The sequence below is a fragment of the Battus philenor genome, unplaced genomic scaffold (assembly GCF_028537555.1).
Source record: "Battus philenor isolate CCGP_79_NKW_IND1 unplaced genomic scaffold, ilBatPhil1.0.hap1 SCAF_6, whole genome shotgun sequence".
NCBI classification, from domain to species: domain Eukaryota; kingdom Metazoa; phylum Arthropoda; class Insecta; order Lepidoptera; family Papilionidae; genus Battus; species Battus philenor.
Genome location: NW_027181726.1, coordinates 12,231,713 through 12,252,525, shown reverse-complemented (window position 1 = coordinate 12,252,525; position 20,813 = coordinate 12,231,713). Strand labels below are relative to the sequence as shown.

The following is a 20,813-nucleotide window of genomic DNA, read 5'->3' as shown; positions in this document are numbered from 1 at the left end:
TTTATAAAGCATATACCATAATCGCTACACTTGGCAGGTAGAATGAAAATCACACAGCGGTATTAAGATACACAAAGCACGTTGCTGATCATCCTCTAGAAACTTGATTGTAGAAAGTGGCAATCCTACATAATTAATGCACAAAGTGTGAATTATATTAGATCGTATACCGGGAACAGAACCCGCTACATACGATCGCAAGTCTGTCTTCCACCGCCGAGCTACTAAAGCAATGCAACCTTAATTACCTTACGACAAAGTAGTAATTCCATCCAAAAGGTGGACAGATGACCTGGTTAAAGCTTCCAACCAGTTCCATTGGAAATAAGGAGGGCTGTAGCCAGCAATGAATGTCCTGCGGCTGAATTAATAATAGTAATAAATATTTAACTTCAATCATTGATATCAGTTGCAGAATTATCACTCTATTTACAGTTATTATGCCAATTTATTCCTGTCAAAATACTGTCAGCACCAATAAACTATTAAGTCTGATTACAGTAACTGATCGAACCGTGATTCGACGGTCGAACTGGAATGCTAAATGCGTCTCAACACCGAAGTCAATGCGACTATTCACCACTCCTGCAATCAGCTATTCTGGCTATTCATGGTGTATTTAACTAAGCGACGCGAAAGGTCCCCTGTTCGATGTTCCACCAAATTTTGTAACACTCGACAAGAGGAACCTAAGGAGCTATAATTAATGTAATTATTTACATTAACTATGTTTGAATGCTCTAGGCCTGAATTTATATATAGACAAACAATCTTGAGGCAACTATCAGCCCATGCGCAAAGATTGCTGGGAAACAACGGGCAAACAGCAAACAGCTAATCTCATATAACCTGATTACACGACGACTGGGAAAAAATTACATCTAAAAACTTCATCTACACTTATCATAGAATCGGTCTGAAGACTCTTAAGTAATCATTTGGAATATATTGGCCTATGTACCAGCTTGATCAGACTGATATACCTCGAGACACTAAGACCTCTTAACCACTTCGGTACGGCGCGTATTGGTCACAAAACCATACACATCGCTGAGCGTCGACTTTACTCGTTAACCACGAAATATTTCACCTATCTTTGCTATTACAGTTTATTATGATAACATTAAATGAACGTAATGCGTATCTGTATCAGCTTGTAATGTAAAACACTGTCGTCAAAGAGCAAGACGAGCTTAGTGTCGCAGCAGGTAGGAGCCGGCTGTGCGTGTTCACGTGTAGCCGTCGACTACATTACTATTACTTCTTACTATTTACTAATCATAGTGCAGTAATGAATTTTACTTAAACCAAACTATTGAAGTTAAATTAAATAAATAAATAACTAATGAAGCTAAATCTGTAGATGCCTATTAGTTTAATGATCATTAATTTGCTGATATCGTGCTGTAATTAAATTTTAAACGTACCTGATTACTTTATCTCAAGTTCGTTAAAGCGAAATATCATTAATAACCGAAATTGGATTTGCGTTTATATTAAATTACAAATATTTAATATGGATATGTTCGTTATTTAGCATATTAATATATATTAAGAGTTTATTCTGGTATTAAAAAGACGGTAACTCTACGGGTCGTAGCATAGTGCCGTGTAAACACACGAAATGATTTCTTTAAAGAAATATTGGAATCCATGGCGTTGTGGGAAGAAGGTTGAACGTAGTTGGTTTAAAGAAGCGTGTTTACAATGCAATGCCTTCACATTCTCCAATTACTCCTTATACCTAACCAATTTTAAATGATCCTGCCGATTTCTTAGCAGCATCAGTTCTAAAAATGAGCTGATGTTCACTGTTCACAGGCCTTATTCATTCAGCGATTTATAGAGAGATTTCGCTGTTATACTACATTTACCGCATACAAATTTTCTATGAATTTATTTCCACTTATTGCATAGACTAGGTCATAATAATTAGTTCTATGGGATCTAAGTACATTTATACTCTTCCCGGGATTCTGTTTTGTTTCTGATAGGTCTCTTATCATAAAATTATAAAAACAAAACATAAGAGAACGTAAATTTGGAAGCAATTTTTTAATAAATGACATAAATAAATTAACAAAAGGTATTATTTTCGGAGTCTCTCATACATAATTTTTTTTTCAGTCACTTGTAAACATCTTCAGCTAATTGTAGGAAACTTTTTATACAGGGTTACATTTTGTTAATAGCTGCATTAATTTCCATCTTCGTTATTGCTAGTTCTTAATTACTTTTTCGTCTGTATGACCGACAGCTATTACTATTATTTACATTAATTTCTTATAATTTTTCTACGAATACTAAATTTTATTCAAATTAATTATAGTTATCTATTTTACTTGCGAAAACACATTCCAGGAATTGTCAATATTTATATTTTCAATATTGAATATTTAAATAACATATATGTTTATTAAATCATGGATTAATGACTAGATCAGGACAAACCAGAGCTATTTTTTTGACTAAAAGATACGTCAAAATATGTACCTACACCTTTCACAGTGTAATAAGTAATTAAAACATTTATGTATAATAATTATTATTATAATATATGTACATGTATGTATAAATATGTATATATATATACTTAATCGTCATTGATACACTTTAATGAATACGATAAACTAATCTCCGTACATTTTATTAGTACAACCGTTAATTAATTAATGTTACAATATATAAATACTGGATAAAATTGTAGTCGCTTTATTATTATAACTGTTAGTAAATTGAACGATTATAATAATGCATTCTAGCATTATTATAATTTTACATATAGCTGTTTTAGCTTTAGGGGGAGTTAGTAAGTACCATTTTAAAGTCTTCATTTTTAAATATTTTTTATGAATAAATGTGAATCAAGTAATTATACCCTATTTAATTTTCGAATTATTTTTAAGTTAAAGATGATTTCGGACCGGATTTGAAATGGCCTAAAAAGTATTATATTGAAGTTTCTAAGATGTCACTAACAGCTGGATGGGTAGAAGACATCAAAGTATGGTATGTTTATTCATTTCTATGTATCATTATACACTTTTGACCATTTACAGCGTACACCATATGTACACATATGTACCCTATGAGTTACCCAATTTCTTAAAAACTGGAATCAAACTAGGCTCACTATAATGATATCTTTTAACTTTAAATAAAACTAAGAATGTTCCAAAGGCGATCTTTTCCAGGGAAGAACCCACATCATACTTGTTTTTTTTGTGATCACATTCAAAAATATCCGCGAATATAGGATCGGTTAAGTATATAGTACTCGTATGTATATAGGCGAAGCCTATATCTTCTGTACTTAACCGATCCTTACTTTATTATACTATAATAGATTTATTTTAATTATTGCATTTATTGTTAAGTGTCTTGTCTAATGCCTTTGAATTATAGAGGCATTAGACGGGAATGTATTGTAAAACCGAATAGAAGTTTTGCAAGATCATACTAGACAGAAGCTGGAGTTTCTTTCGCCACTTCTTCTCCCAGCGCTAACCCTTTCCAAAGTGATAGTAATGATATTAACCAGGCAATAGCCGACGTTGGACCCTCCCGGACGCCTTTGCGTCGGAATGCAAAGCGACATTATATATATTATTATAACGAGAAAATATATGCGACGTAAGAATCAATTTAATTAGGAATATAGACAAAGAAAGAAAGATGACATTTGAAAGAAGATTAGAATGTGAAGAACGAAAGAGTTTGTGAAGGATGCGAGGAAAAGAGAAAAAGAGCAATAAAAACGAAAAATAATTTACACTCGCATTGTAATGTCCCTGCTCCAACAAAGCAGGGGGAACGAGTTTAAAAAAACATACCTATTTAACATAGCCTTAATCAAATTTTCACACGATATGCATTTGATGCTCATTCGTTTTTCTTATTCTAATTATTTTACACTCCATATGCGATGCGAATCATCCATGATTTATAAATTGTTATTTTGTAATTGTTTGTTTTATTTACAGGCGCACAACTAATAAGTCAAGAATAGATTATAATAATGGAGCAGTAAAGTCTATCGCAATTGCTGGAAAGAAACATAGCAAAACATCCAAGTATGGTGTTAAGTATGAGGCAAGTGTTATTGGACTTGTTTATGAACCTTTTTACTAAGCTTTCACTTTTTTTCTATGTGCCCTGTCTCTATATTTTTTTTTAAATTAAACTTATTCTTGTTATATTCATATAAGGGTTGTAAAAACTGAGTAAGGCCTAATTACCTGAGCTTATTTATTATTTTAAATTACCTTATTTGTCACCAACTTAAAGCTCAAAATGTTGTAATAACTGGCCATTAATAAATCAAAACTTAGTGTCAAATTGGAAAAAAAAATTGGATTTTGCGTTCGAAATACTTTAGAAAAGACTGCTCGGTTCAAGTTAACATTTATTATTGACTATTATAACAAAAACATTGATAAATGTGACATCACACATAAAGGCGTACATATGTAATTATTTCCAAAGAACAGATAAGTAGATAACACTACGAATTTAATAATTTCCATCTGCAAAAAATTTAAATACATGAAAATAATAAATAACGCAACGAATATATAAAATTCTTTAGATAGATAGGCGTAATAATAACAATTTAAAAAAAATAACGAACGGTCGAAAAGTTATGAGGGATCCAAAGATTTGTATTTTATGATAATATTGAAATAGAAGATAAGGTTAAAGAAAAAGACAACTATCTACTTTAAAGATAAAAGAAAGGGAACCCCAAGTATTTTTTCATATGTTCTATTTTTAAATATTTAATTTCGTTTTAGATTTATCCAATGAGTACTGAAGAATTTACAAATGAAATAATGTGTAAAACAGTACGAGGTACTTTTCTTCATCGCGTATCTTTGGAAACAATTTTACCGAAGTCATTACCAGATTATGAATTTTACGGTGAGAATAAAAATGTCTTATCCTATACATTAAGTATAATAAAGTGTAAATATGAACGCATTTTGATGACGGTTTCCTTTCAGATCTGGATCCATTGAGGGGTGGAAATTATTCAAGATATCTCTATCATGATATAGACACGTCAAAGGATAACAAAAAATTTTTAACCGTGACTTTTGATGAGATAACTGAAAACTGGATTCCGGTCAGGTAAAGTTTTCATTATTCTTGACTGACAATAATACAATAATGTATTTCATATTTTGCTGATATGATCTTTATAATGTTTTAAGTAGAAAAATATGATAATATAAAGTCGATGTAAGTATTTCTACAGGACAATTACAACTCTTTTGTGGGATTACGGTTCCATATTACGTTCCCGCGTAGCCTCTAAAATATCATGTAATGAATTTCATAAGTTTATTAAGCAAAACATTATTAAAAAAAATTATTGCGCCTAATTAAGCTTAGGTTTTTTTTCAATGTAACTGTATTAAAGATATTACAAAAGTTATCACGTAAAACACCGTCATTTAAAAATTTAGGGATCTCCTCAAATCTGGCCACATTAGGAAACCTAGTAACTTATTTAGATAAAATATTCTATTAGGAAGGAGTTTAATCTAATTCGAGTTTCTATGAAATAAGCACTTCTGGCATTCTTATTATATATTGTTAGCTCTTTTTAGATAAAGTCGCATTATAAAAACTCATAGTTTGGTGATGAAGTATGCCATTATAAGCGATTTCAATTTGATTCTATTAACTGTGAAATTGGGCTTTCTATTTTACTTTCTAAGATGTACATAACTGTTCAGTATAAATGATCATTAATATTAATTTACATAAATGAATAAATAGATAAACAGATCATAGCTGTAAAATGTAAAAGATTGATAAACTAAGTCATGTAGTGGACGAACTTTTATTTCTGCATAAAACATAAGTTTTAATTTAATTAATAATAATAATAGATAATATGATTATTTTAAGATTCGAAGAGATTGAATATAATCTGTGGCAAGAAACATTAACAACACATAATGTGTGGGACTTCCATAATTTCAAAACCGATTTCGATGACGAAGTTTTTAGTGTAGAGGAATGTAAGTATTATTCACACTTTTTACAACAGTAATGAAAAAGATATTTGACATTAATCTAATAGATTCAGGCGTTAAAAAAAGGACTAATACATAGCTACTTCCGCTATGTAGCAGTAGTCGTGCAATAAATTGGTTATAATTGATTTATATACGCAACGAATCATGTAAATAACCTTCATTGCCCAAAAGTTTGGCAATGATAAAGTGAAAATGGGCCGGCTAAATAGCGCGCAAAACAGAAGTCTGCTAGAGCTATAAGATTCTGAAGTGGAGACCACGGATCGGCAAACGCAGCACAGGACGCCCACGAAAAAGTTCTGAACTAAGGTTAAGAGATCGTCAGAAAACACTGGATGTTCCAAGAATGAGAATAATGCCTTACAGTGGTCCTATCGGAAAACTCTAGGGTAATAACTACGTCCAAAGGTGGATGTCCTACGTCTGATGATGATGATGATGTTTACACCAATAAAGTTGACGCAATCCTGATCTGATACTAAGTAATACAATCTGCCAATCTTGTGGTTTAATAGAAGGTAATAATTTTTTTGAGACAAAATTAATGTACCTATCATTAACTGAGTACTATAGCTAACTGGACAAACTACAAAAACAAACACAGTTGGGCATGGATACTGCTGCAATATCCAACTAGACGATGTTTTGCGATACATGTATTCCGTGGAGTGCTTAAATGTGACTGTCCGAATGAAACCTCAAGTCTTTTAGTCTCAACCGGTAAAGTTATAAATGCATACAAACATACAGACAAAAAATATGCTAGAAGACTTGAATAACTAGAAATATTTTATCATTAAAATCATAATTATCACGACATTTTTGAAACAAAGAATATTCAAATTAAAAAACAAATCCCCGAGAAAATTTAACGTAAATGTAATTTCACATAAAATCGTCGCCTTTTTTATTAACAGATAAAATATTTAAACAACTTTTTAATTGTTAATGCTCCCCTTTGATGGACCACCGTCCAAATTAAAGCGATATATTATGTGCCTGAAATAAAGATACGTAATGTATTTTTATTTCAAATAATATCGTAAAAGAATTGTGGTGATTTAAAAGTTTAAGAGCAATTTTAAATTATCAATTATTCATCGGGCTTGTACCCTATCTACAGTACAGCGATATATTTCATACTAAGTTTGTAGCATACCACGTCCTTCCAGCTTAAGCCTACTACTGAAGAGGTTTTAGTAAGGATCCCATATGACACCAGAGATTAGGATATATCATAAATTTTAATATTTCTCCGCTAAAACACATACTTGTCACTATAAAATCCTCTTTTAACATTATAGATTACTGCACAGAATCCCCAACGAACACCGAGCCAGACGTGCAGTTGACTAACAAAAAAGTATTTATGGATCCTGAGAATGAGGAACACGTAGACATCGCATTTGAAAGGTAGTAAGTTTGAATCGATACACCAATTAAACAAATATTAAAGTACATTAACATATTATCTTGGCAATAAGCAAATTCTGTGCTTTTTACACATAAACACACAAAAACTTACGTCACATAAACACACATATCAAGCTTTTTATAAATTAAAAATTAAAGAAACTACAGACCGAGAAGCGCAGCGTAGATCGTCTACTAACAAAGTGGTGAGACAGCTGTGTTAAAGTCCTCCAAAGAGGCGGAATACAGGCCGCTTGCAACCGGTGCTATTGCAAATCTTTCAGAAAGGCCTATGGCCAGCAGTAAACGTCTTTCCGTTGAAGAAATAATGATAAAATATTAGTTGTTTTGTGGTAACATAAAGACGATTTATTTACAACTTAAATTTATCTTTTTGTTTATACACTACTCAGCAGAATGCAAGCCGCTTCCAACTGGTCTTTTTGGATAACTATTGAGCATGCCTATATCAAGCGGTGACCGTCCTATGACTGAAATAATGATGATGATGATTACTTCGCTTCTGTTTTAAATGGTTGTTACAAAGTTTAAAGCGTACAGTCGCCTACAACGTAGTTTAAATAAATAAAAGATAATTCGTATATTAAGTAATTAAAATTTAATTTTTATTCTTAGCTTTAAGCGAAGCCATGGAAAAGTTTACGCTGATGATCAGGAGGAAATGATGCGGAAAGATATATTTTTACGCAACATGAGGTATGTAATAAAATATGTTATTTCGAAGCAGTTTAATAAAGTAATAATAACCTATTAGTTAAAAACGACGTTGGTCTCTGGATCGAATTTCGAATGTTTTGCACACTTTGTAAATTATTTAATATAGACATTACTAACATGAGTGATTTTCTTGATGACAAAACCCACACGTCAAATCTTCAATACGCCACAGCCATGTGGCGGTATCTGCTTACGGTATCTGCCTTAAATATGAAAGAAGGTTGATAGTAGAAAGATGTAGTAGAAAGAACAAAATATATAATGTAATCGATTATTCTCTGCACGTTACAAGTTTTCATTTATTTTTGCAAAAGATAAAACTACATTAAATATTTAAAAACCCACAAACAATACAAGCGTTTTTTTTTATTTCATTCTGGTACTATACAGAATGTTTAGTTAAGTAAAATCTTTAAAACAGTGAATGCTTTGACACCTGTTTACGATCATCCTGTAAAATGTGATCACTTTCAAATATGTTACATTAATTCATTATTTTTATATTGAAATGTGATAGGTTAATAACTTTTGAAAGTACAAAGTCTGTAGGAACGGATAGTAAACAATAATAAATTTTATTACGTAATAATCAAAATTTTTTATAAGTTTTTCTTACTATATTTGCATTACGTCACATGGGTGTACCATATATTAATCAACGGCAAATTAACTACACATTCACCCCTTTTAATATTTCATATTTATAAGCAATTTCTTTGTTTATTATTAAAATTCTAATACAATTTCTAGCACATAAATACAAGTTTACTACAAATTCCTCCTTTTACCATCTTGGATAAGAGCCAATCGCCTAAACAAAGTGTTATTAAAGAAATAACAGCCAAACTTTTAAAGAACGAAAGGAAATATTTTAATCTTCAATATCTTCCAGACTAGTAGTCGAAACCAACCGTCAGAATCTAGGTTACAAGCTGACGATAAATAAATTTGCCGATCGTACACCTGAAGAAATGAAACGTCATAGAGGTTTAATTAGAAGGAAAGAGAATGAAGTTGGCAATATTGCTTTTCCATACGACGACGCTCGTGTACAAGAAATAGCTGAAACGTTGCCGAAACGTTACGATTCGAGACTTGAAGGACTAGTAACTCCTGTTGAAGGTAATTACTCTTTTTGTTATAACTTCTTGAATTTCTAATTGAGGCAAACGTTCTGTTACATAATGAAAACTATTGAATTTGAAATACTGGCCACACATATTTATATTTAATATGAATCTCGAAAGTTTAATAAAAAAAATGTTTGTTCGAAATAGTCCGACTGGATAAAAATTTTATAACCGAAGGATTCGTTTATCGCTTTATAAACATTTAGCTTTAACAAAAACTATTAATATCACATAGGGTCTAACAGAACCAAGGTGGGACGAGTATTAAAAGAAAATTTAGGGCTAAGAGCTTCGAACCTTTTAAACTAGACCAAAAATAAGCTTTATTTACAAAAATTTATCTTTATTTCGGAGTAATTAAACTAAATACAGAATAATTAATTATAGATATTAAAAATTATGAAAGGTGAATGTGTAACTCATTTTGCAGCAATAAGATGTAAAGTTTTTTACTGAACAATATTTCCAATCAAGCTGTATAAAATGATCACTCTGAAATATGTCACATTCATTTTTCTCTCTTAGATAACTTCTAGCAGTATAAAACCCTGCAAGGACAGATAGTAACAACCAATCTAAATATATAGTAGTACGAAATCTAAAAACGCTTTTTCTTACTATTAATGTATTGTCTTTACATCGCTTATTTTATTTCAAACTATTCACCTTCGGACAAGGTGTAACACACATTAATTTAAAGCAAATAAGGTATAAATTCACCTACTGAAAGTTTTTACACCGATAATAGTATAACAATTATATATCAAGAATAATATATCAAGAAACATTAATGTATTGCCTACATACTGGCAAATAAGATTTTCGCCGCCATTCCAATTTCAAAAGTTGCATATAAAGAATTTACTTTAAATTTTAAGATCAAGAGGACTGTGGTTCTTGTTGGACGTTCGGTACCACCTCTGCAGTTGAGGGAGCCCTCGCTAGAAGGAACGGAGGCAGGCTGTTGAGACTAAGCAATCAAGCTCTTATTGACTGCGCTTGGGGGTAAACTTTTATTTTAGAATATTTTTATGTGAGAACTAAAATTATGCTTGCACAACTAGATAAAACATTGCTTTCAATTTTCTATTTGTATAACATAACCAAATGAAACAAGTCAATATAATTTCTTAAAACAATTTTATACTTAGATTTGGTGCGTCCGGTTGTAACGGAGGAAGCGATACGGCAGCATATAAATGGATCATGAAACACGGCATGCCTACTGAAGAAGAGTATGGAATGTACGCTAACAAGGTGATAGAAAAATATTTAATTGTAGATATTTATATCGATATAACACAGACGTATCCTTGTGGGCCAGGATTTTGATTTATAGTCATAGATCACGGATCACAAATCATAAATTACATATGTGAAGAATTTGAGTCTTGGACGTAAGGTTTGAAATAAATGCTACATCTATCTAGGACTCCACCAGTCTCACTGGTTGGATTAGGGTCCCATCGTAAGAGGTCAGTGACCTAACAAAACACTTCACGATACTTGTAACGTTCATCGTAAATTCTCCCTTATGACCCCTGTACATTATTACTTACACCCAGCAAAAGGCTTACTTTCATCCGTCCGCTGTCGATAATTACATAACAATAATCAAATTTCAAAAGTTACGCAATCTAACAACGTAGTCATACAATACGATATTTTATAAATACGTCGCAAACATGTCACAAAATAAAACAATTTATTTTGTACTCCTATAGGGTCGGTTGTAAATAGATGAACGCGCGTCACAAATTTTACGTACACATGAAACTTAAATTTGCACGCTTATTTCAGGACGGCTTCTGCCACATAGATAAAATGACTGACACTTACCAAATTGTTGGATTTACGGACGTCACTCCGTTTAGTGTCGAAGCTTTAAAGGTAAAATTGATAATATATTTGTCTCGCTCCTTTTGAATAACGTATCACAGCGACAAGCTAAAATAATTGAAGCAATTTCTCTTTTTAAATTGTTTGACTTGTAGACACTATTCTTACAGGTTGCCGTCGTTAACCACGGACCTTTGTCCGTATCAATACATGCTACTGACAGTCTCACATTGTATTCTGGTGGAATTTTCTATGATCCCACTTGGTAAGTTTTTTATAACAACATCATTTTTGCCAACAAAAACTTTTATACTATTTGCAATCATCAGTGATTACTCTGGAAAACATTTAGATTATAAGGCATGTAAAACATTTTAAAGGTTTATGAGTCAAAAAGTTTTGAAAAAATCATGTATAAATATGGCTCCAAAATTAATAACTCTGCTATATTTATGATATTGTTATAGTCACCTCAATAAACGCGTTGAACTTTGTTTTTCTTAAATCAGAAGCCCATTTGAAACCCCCGTTGCTTTAAGTTATAGGACGGTATTAATGAAAGTTCTATCAAGTTGGGTTCTTCTGATATTCTTTTCATAGTGTACACACTGTTAATGGTCCAATGAACACTAATATGAACTTATTAATAATTATGTATATTGAAATTTTGCATTTTTAGCAACCCCAAGAAGCTTAACCATGAAGTGACTTTAGTCGGTTATGGAGAAAAAGAAGGCGAAGAATACTGGATCGTGAAGAACTCATGGGGAACGAGGTGGGGCATTGACGGGTATGTTCATATGAGCGTTAGAAACAACAGTTGCGGAGTTGTTGCTGAACCTACCTACCCTGTATTTTAAATCGTTAATTAAAAACGCCATATAAAAAAAGAAATAGAAAATATTATTTGTAATAATAGTACAGTGTTTTAAATCCAATGTTCAATATCAAATATTGTTATCTTTAAGACGCTTGTCACCTATCTGACAAGCGTCTTATGTTTGTCATTTACTTTTTTTATTCTTGTGGAGCTCTCTTTTTACATATCGACTTTTGCCATGTACAACGGATTTATTGCCTAATTTAAGAATGTTTTTATTACTAGCATATGTTTTTCATCTTGCACGTGGATTTTTATGTTGTTTATCACTTACCTATTCTAATAAATATAAATAACATTTGTTTCTGCAGTTTAATTGTAAAGTACTCCAAACCACGAACGATTTGCCTATTAGGTACAGTTCGACATATTGTTATAATTAATTAATTACGTGTATTCATTTACATAATATCTATAATTGTTGTTTATTATTAGCTTAATCTACTTATTACTAAGACACGTAAGACACTAAATGCGAGTTAATAGCGCTCTCTCACCCAAGCTTTCCAAAGCAAGTAAAAGGAACAGATGACGGTTGTGGTTATTAAAATTTGTAAGGAAATTTAAGGATGCGTTTACAATTATTTATGCTTATGATTATTTTAAACTTTAGGACGTCCATTGTTAGACATAGGCCTTCTCTACAGATTTCCAATAAGACCGGTTTTCAAGCAGCCAGCATCCAGCGTCCTCCGAACACCTGGACAATGTTTTTTTTAATTTTCCTCGAAAATGTTGTCTATCCTTCTTGTGAATGGACATCCTACGCTGCGCTTGTCTGTCCGTGGTCTCCAATCTAGAACCTTAAGGACCCATCAGCCATTTGGTCATGCGATAAATGACCTGAACCACTGCCATTTCAACTTGCCAATCCGCTGAGCTATGACAATTGCGTTCGTCTCATTGCTAAATTTACCTTGCAAAGAAATCCTGAGCATAACCTTCTCTATAGCTCGTGAAGGAACTGTTAGCTTCTTAATATAGACCAAATGATTCGTATACATTTCGATTTTACAACGTCCACAACATATTTGCTGCATATTGTAAAAAAGACTTCATCTTTTCATTCTTCAGACGCGGCGTGGATAGACAACCATCCCCCCCCCCCCACTGGATGTGACTGGGCCGTGCAAAGATCACGATGATCGGTCCATCTTGATCTTTGTATGTGGCAACGCCCACTGCAATACAGTCTTGCAATGGGCGTCTATCTGTCACTTAACCTAATACATAAGGAAAGGATTAAGTTAATTAGATTTTTTGGTTTTCATATCGCAGTATAGACAAAACTTCAAAATGTTTTAATGTTAAATTTTATGTAAGTTTATGTACAATGTAAGTGTATGTACATTGTACAATTATAACTTATCTTATCATACATCTATTTAGATGCTTAATAAGTAAAGTTCCGACGAGTCATTGCCCCTGAGGTAATGTAATACCCTTCTAGTGGTAATGGCGTAAAGTTTAATCGATTAACATTTCCAATGTTTAGTCCAAGAGAATGTATTGTGAACTAGAATTATCGCTACAGGCTCGGACATTATTCGAATAACTTTTTAAGTTGCCCTTTAAAATTACGATTAGACTTTCGAACGATAATTGCTTTTACATTTTTGAAGGTACTTCGATTAAATTAGGCTGTTTTGAGTTTTCAGTAGGCTTTCTTGATAAAAGGTGCTCGTAAATAACATATACACAGCGATTTTAACAGAATATTGAAAATTTATTGTGATCGAGATTTTAAATATCCAAGAAGCCTTAATTGAAGTTAATTACGTTGATCTTGAAGACACCTTATGTTAAATTTTATAAATATTTTTGAAGCCACATTTTTCATTTTAAAATACTTTCATTAATATTAAAAATAAGGACTTTTATCTGTCTTAATAAACGTTTTTCCTATATATGTGTTGACAAATACAAAAGATATGTGTTAATTTTATAGTTATAAATACCTACATATATATATATTAGGAGGATCGGAAAGTAATGTCGTTTCTGTTGGCATATTTTACAGAAAAACGGATTGATTTTTAGCGCTTCGGCATTGAAAATTTGTATACTAGATGGCAAAATGTTGTTGATAACGAAAAAAATATTTTGTTGATTAGAAATAAAAACTTGATAAAAATGTAATCATGTGAATTTAACTTAAAAATGCGACATTACTTTCCGGTCCCCTAATATACAAATGTGCAGTATAATTTGCAAATTGGTGGAAATATTTCGATTTTACAAAATTACATCCCTCACAGAGAAATGACCCTCTCATTATTAAAAAAGCATATTTTCAAGCTAAAGCTCTTGTAGATATAAAAATTTGCTAAAATATTTTTGTTTTGTGTTAAAAATTACCAAGAATAGATTTTATGAAATTACACCCACAAAAGATAACGCGGCCACAAGAAGCAAGCGTGGGATAGTATTATAAAACTTGAACCAACATTACATGGAAAATTTATAAAATTAATTACATTAAGAACTATTGTGAAAGGTTAAGATGAAATCTGTGCATAGCATATATACCAGAGAAGATTGACGTGATGCTTCAAATTGAAAAATAAATGTCATGATAAAAATTTTTTGGGTGGTTCCATTACTCAGTTCACGAAAAGGTGCATCGACTGTTAGACAAAGCATTAAGAATTTGGGCTCGAGAGATCACAAGCCAAATCAGGTCTTGACCAGGTACGATTTTCATTTCATACACCAAACACCACTACAAAGTTGATACCGTTTTTTAAAACGAGGCTATGATGAGTAATATGTACATCGAACGAAGCTGATGCGTTAAATTTCATAAGCAACTAATAAAATTCACGAATCATTACAGTTATGCTAATTTATACACTATAATGTTAGCTACCGGCCGTTAACGTGAGACTGGGAAGCTCTAACGTTCCGATTTACAAAGCATATTCTAGATTCTTCGATAAATCGATAACTGTTGAGTCTGAAATTTCAAGGCAACAGCTAGAATTGGCCACAAATATCTAATAATATCAAGTAGGTAGATACTGCTGCAGAAGAAGTCTAGGGTGGTAAACAGATGAAGATAAAATCAGATATCCTAATCAGCTGCCAGAGACCAAGAAGTCGGAGGACATTACCTCATGCTTTTTTGCAACCCTCATAAAATGGCGTAGGCGCTTGATTCGGGGGAGAATAGTTCGCAGCACAGCAAAATAAATTTGTCTTAATTGTGTTTTACAGCATAAGGCGAAGAATACCAATTTTAACATAAGTTATGATTAGTTGTAGTGCCTTCTCTTCCTTATATCATATCTCTCACAATCAAGGATCGTGACTCTTTCTGGAAATTCTACCGCGCAATTTATTACGCCATCTAGGCCGGTCTTGTATACTGCTTCGGCTTTTGTGTAATCGAGCGTGAGGCTTTTTGTTTTGTGATGATAACAGAAATCAAAAATAACCTGTAGAATTCTAGCATACAGGAGTCTATAGTCCATAGCAGTGGAAAGATATCCCACGAAGAACATCTACACGAGGAAAAAAGCAAATTACCTTCGAATACTACTACAAACAGTGCGTAAATACTTCCTTCTGAATGTACAATGTTAGTTTCTTTGTTAAAGTTTGGCCATGTACTAAGATTGTGTAGGATCAAACAAACACTAAAGGGATTTCAAAGTTTACTCATTTCTATTAGTGTTCAAGTAAAGTACTAAGTTTAAAATTTGTTACTATTGACCAAAGGAAAGGTCTTTGTAACAACACTCAATCATCTTAATTAAATTAAGTTAGTTATTTTCATTGTTTGCTTTTACAAACTTTATAAATTACTTTAAGTAATTAAGACCGTCACCTGACGCCTCTTGGCTAATAAAGGTAAAAATAGGTAAAAATATCTTATACAATCTTACTGCGCAAAGATTTTGTTGTAAAGAAGAGGCGGACAAAAAGCAGACTTCAAAAGCAAAAGAAAAGAATATCAATTATTTTATAGTAATTTGTAGAACATTTTTTTTCTTTTAAAAATAAATTAAGACAGTTATTTATACATTGCGCATTTACTGCCAATTTATGTACATTTCATCTGAAAATAATTTTTTCATAAATAATAAATAGCGCAATGATAATTCAGTAAGAAATAATATTTTCAAAAATCAGATTATTAAATATGTAAATATTAAATATGCCTAGTAAATCTGTCGCATTTCAATGGAAAAAATATGTACATATTTCATAGTTATCACTTCATACAGATGATTGGAAATAGGTTTTCGCCTATTTTACTTTACTATAAAGCTTTGGCTATAAAGCATTTGTTGAAGAATGAAGTAGTCATTTACCCCTTTAAATCTTCTGTATCTATAACCAATCTTCCGTATAAAATACACTTTTTTTTTGATTCGTCGTAATTGGTGTTACGTTGCTGTGTTGGACACCCATTCATCACTTACAGACCCGTAACAACATTAAGATATTTTATGACTGAAATAAATCGAGTTAAACAATCCCCTGACCGACCGACATCATTTTGGAACATTTCCAAATTTAGCAGCCGGCATGTTAATTACGGATTTAACCAACGCGGAGTCATCATATACGTCTATTAAAGATATTAATCTGTTATAACAAATTCACCTTTTTAAATTTTATCGCTTTGTTAGGAAATATGTTTCCGACTTTCGTAAACTATTAAATAATTTTATTCAAGATTTGTGGTAAATAGTGGTTATATATGTGGTAGATAGTGGTTAAAAAGACTAAATAAGGGACTCAAAAATCAAACCAAAATCAGTTGCTCAAATGGGAAAGGGACGACCACATTACTCGAATAAAATTCAATATTCATGGAGTATGCCACAAATGCGATGGAATAATGACGTCATAAAGGCAGACAGCAAATAATCCCTCACATAAAAGGTAAAAGTGAAATGAACCAGGTTATACATTATATTTAAAATGAACAAAAAATTAAAAAAAAAGGATGGAGCTCGTCAAAAATTGTTATGACTAAAGAAATGCCAATACAATCATTAATATTCTACTTTAGAATATATTCTGGGTGATTGGTTATAAGGGTGAAGGAGAAGGCTTTAAAGGCGTGAATGTATAGCTATTTGTTGTTATTTAATGTATGGTAAATCCTATATATTCCAGAAGAAGGGTAGCAGCGTCCTCTGCGTATCATAATACAGCACTACGATCACCTACCCGTCTGCCAAGCGTAGCGATTATATTATATCCCTTATAGACATCTTTGAAGGAATACTGTGCCTTGCAGTTTGCGTATATGGGCGGAAACGACGAACTACACTCTATCCAAAATTCAATTGTTTCATAAATAATAAAAACGTTATAAGAATATAGTAAAAGGAACCATTTTGAAATCAGATTACTTCATATTATAATTATTTTTTGTTTACTAACCTTACAAACTTTATACTACTACAAGTTATTGGACTGTAGAAAATAATTTATTAATGTAAAATATTTTATACCGAGTTGTGTAGAAATAAGTATAAAATCTTTAAAGATTTCTGCTGACAAATGAGCTACAAATTCGTCACTATAAATGTTTTATATCTATAACCAATTAACATATATAAGTCAGTCTTAATACATTTAAAAAAATGTTACGCCAATCTCGTAAGACATATTCAAGAATAAACATATAAGCAGAGGATGAACATAGATGAGATAATAATTTATAAGACGACTGTAAAGAGAAATTTAAATATATTTAAGGGAGGAATACACGATTTTAGCTGACATATAGCAAACTCCTTGTCTCGTATCAAATTTAATAAGCACAGGTGTAAGACGACTCGTATATATCTCTCTCAATTCGAGAACAAAAAACGTGAGAGTATACTTTATTAAATTTTTGCAACAGAGATCGTAGCTCTTTTGGTAAATTGTCTGATTCAGACGCGTTTCGAAAAAAAAAATCAACATGGCGAATTCCAGTTCACTGATTATCCATAGTCACACGGTGTAACTTCTTTGATGGGCCGCCAATTAAAATACCGCTAACAAGGCACAGGCTTTCGAAAAAACCTAACTTCGTAAGCTGAATCATTACGACCTAGATAGGGTTCTACAGGTATTTACAATAAAAACTCACCTCTTTTCGTTTGTTATTATACAAGGTGCCTCGTTTACAGTTCATGGACGCTTGTTTATTAAAAACATTTTTAATGGTTTGGGCCCCTTAACTCGTTATTGCGGGAATAACGAATCATTTAATCATTTCAAGTGGCTGTAGGTATAATTGTTCATAGTATGTTCTACAATTCTTTTTCTTATTAGACATGTTCTTATGATTGATAGTCTTACCAATTATGAGACTCTCTGCTACCAGTTTTCTTCAGACTTTTCAGTTTTCGGAAACTTTTATGGAGCCGTCCACCCGTGAATATGTGTTCTCGATATCTTAGCATTACCACATTACTGACAACTACATATGCTGCCCTAGATTTTATGAGCTTCACCATGTAACGTGGTCGAAGTATAGGCACTTGGGGATTCTAGGCATATTAAGCTTTTGAAGACTTTACTGCCTTGCGTTGTTGCATCTTAGCATTCTGAATCAACATCACAGTTCGAATGTATTAGTGAACACCACATCCGTGATTATAAATATGAAAAGCAAAAAATTATCGTTTTACAGATAACATATAAACATTTTCAACGAGTTCATGTACAACAGCTATAACTCACTTAAACATTTAACTGGTTTGTGTACGTGGCTGTATATCGATTAAGATAATTATAAGGATAGGTTGGAAATAAATATTAATTGTTTTCATACAACGCAAAGACAAATTGTTATACAAAAAAATATCTAGCTGTCCTAAATGACAAGATCGAACCGGACCACAGACGAATAAAGGTCACCGAAGTAGCCCATAGTATTGGTGAGTTGTGTGGAAATGGGAGGCCATATAAAGCGCAGACTAGATGACCGATGGGGCCTTAAACTTCTGGAGAGGAGACCAGGAAGCGACAAGCACGGTGTAATCTATCCATCCGCTAGGTTGACGGATAAACGACGTTAATAAGGTTATGTGAAAACTTTGGTTGTAGCCCGCTATTAACAGGCAATATTGAACCAAATATATGAGAAAGGATAAAAATATCCCAAATGCTACTTTATATTTCAACGTAACATAAATACGTAATCCACGTGACGCTGGGGGACCATCGATCCGAATTTTGCGAATTCAGAATTGCTACCGAGCGAATTTTGTGTACGAGAGTATTAAGAAATGATAATTCAGTGACTGAAGCCCGTAGGTTCTGCAATTCATAAAGTCTCATGAAAATCAAAGGGCTACTAACGCTTTCGTTTCGATGTTGTCGAACTCCTATAGCGGCAATCCCATATACAGGATGATTGGTTAGAAAGGTAAAAACTTTAAATATATAAATGTAAAGCACATTTTCTGTCAATTAACGTATGATACACCATTTCCAAAATCGATGGTTTCAGAAATAATAAACAACGTAATTGTAGTAAATCAGAAAAAATCGCTTTTTTAATTTTTTTTTACTACCTGTTAAAATTAGTTAAATGCAATAATTTATTAGCCTGCTGTATTCCAATAGAAAAGACAAATTGGTGTAACATATTTCAGTGTTCACTTTATACAGGTCGATTAGAAACAGGTATAAAATCTTTAAAGCTTTACACTAACAAATGAGCTATACTTAGTCTTATGTGCAAAAATACATAAAACGAATCACCCTGTCTACAAGTTAAATAACATGAAAATGAGGTTTATCCGAAAACATGATGATAATCGTTGAAAACAACTCAACTGTCTAGTTTACGAAGTCAAGCCCCTGATTGACATCTTGAGTTTAATTAATGCACCAACTGAATTTTGCAGAAAGCGGCTACAGTTCTGTGACGTCATTAAATGACGCCATTATTGCAAAAATTAAAGGGCTTATGTCATTGAGATAGCGGTCCAAAAAAAGAGTCAAAGATTAGCCATACGCTCACAACAATATCCCTAGCTGCTTTTGTAACTTATTTTGCTGTGAAGCCATGTAGACATGCTAAACCTAAAAATATAGCTGATTTTATATGTGATTTTAATTACATTTAGTTTTTATATTCCTAGCTTTTCGCGATGACCCGACAGGTCTTTGTGTAAAATGAAGTGTTATAATAATTTGTACATGTATATTCAAACGAAAATATAAATTAATTTCAAGTAACAATTACATCAATAATAATTTTAAAAATATTGATAATAAACAGAAATAGTTTTTTAAAGGAACATCATAGAAAAATCCAGAGTAAATAGTTTATTGATTCATAACGCCTGTTAAATATATCACCGCAAGATTTTTTTTCTTACAACTTTGTCTCACTAGGTAAATGAACACCGTGATACAGAGCTCTTACACAACTTTCTTAGAAATCTTACATGCTTAATATATATATATATATATATATATATATATATATATATATATATATATATATACATACACATAAAACTTTTCATGACGACATGAACAAAGACACATAGTACGCCGAGATGACTTTGTTCTAGATTGGACGACGGTAGAGCCTTTTAAAAAATTACAACATTAAAGGTTATTTTGTTAACTTTGATGTGTTAAATAATAAAAACACTTAATTAATTAGTTCTTCTTTTCCGCCGATAAGCGCCTATTGTAAGATGTATCGCAAGCACAGATCTACAGCAAAGATCGCTACAATAATCAGTCTTGCGCTGCCCGCAACCAGCTACTTTCGGGTAAATAAATAATTATATT

At 32.1% G+C, this 20,813-nt stretch overlaps 1 protein-coding gene across 1 annotated transcript; it reads left to right on the top strand.

Moving 5' to 3' along the window:
- Nucleotides 1–2,729: 2,729 nt before the first annotated feature.
- LOC137930399 (digestive cysteine proteinase 2-like) lies at nucleotides 2,730–12,295 on the top strand. Its single transcript, XM_068773641.1, has 14 exons — nucleotides 2,730–2,809; nucleotides 2,907–3,009; nucleotides 3,984–4,092; nucleotides 4,794–4,920; nucleotides 5,004–5,130; nucleotides 5,917–6,029; nucleotides 7,352–7,460; nucleotides 8,097–8,177; nucleotides 9,091–9,320; nucleotides 10,207–10,333; nucleotides 10,480–10,585; nucleotides 11,129–11,218; nucleotides 11,338–11,432; nucleotides 11,847–12,295. Exons 1-14 carry the CDS (start codon nucleotides 2,752–2,754, stop codon nucleotides 12,025–12,027), a joined length of 1,656 nt encoding a protein of 551 aa, XP_068629742.1. The 5' UTR covers nucleotides 2,730–2,751; the 3' UTR covers nucleotides 12,028–12,295.
- Nucleotides 12,296–20,813: the final 8,518 nt, after the last annotated feature.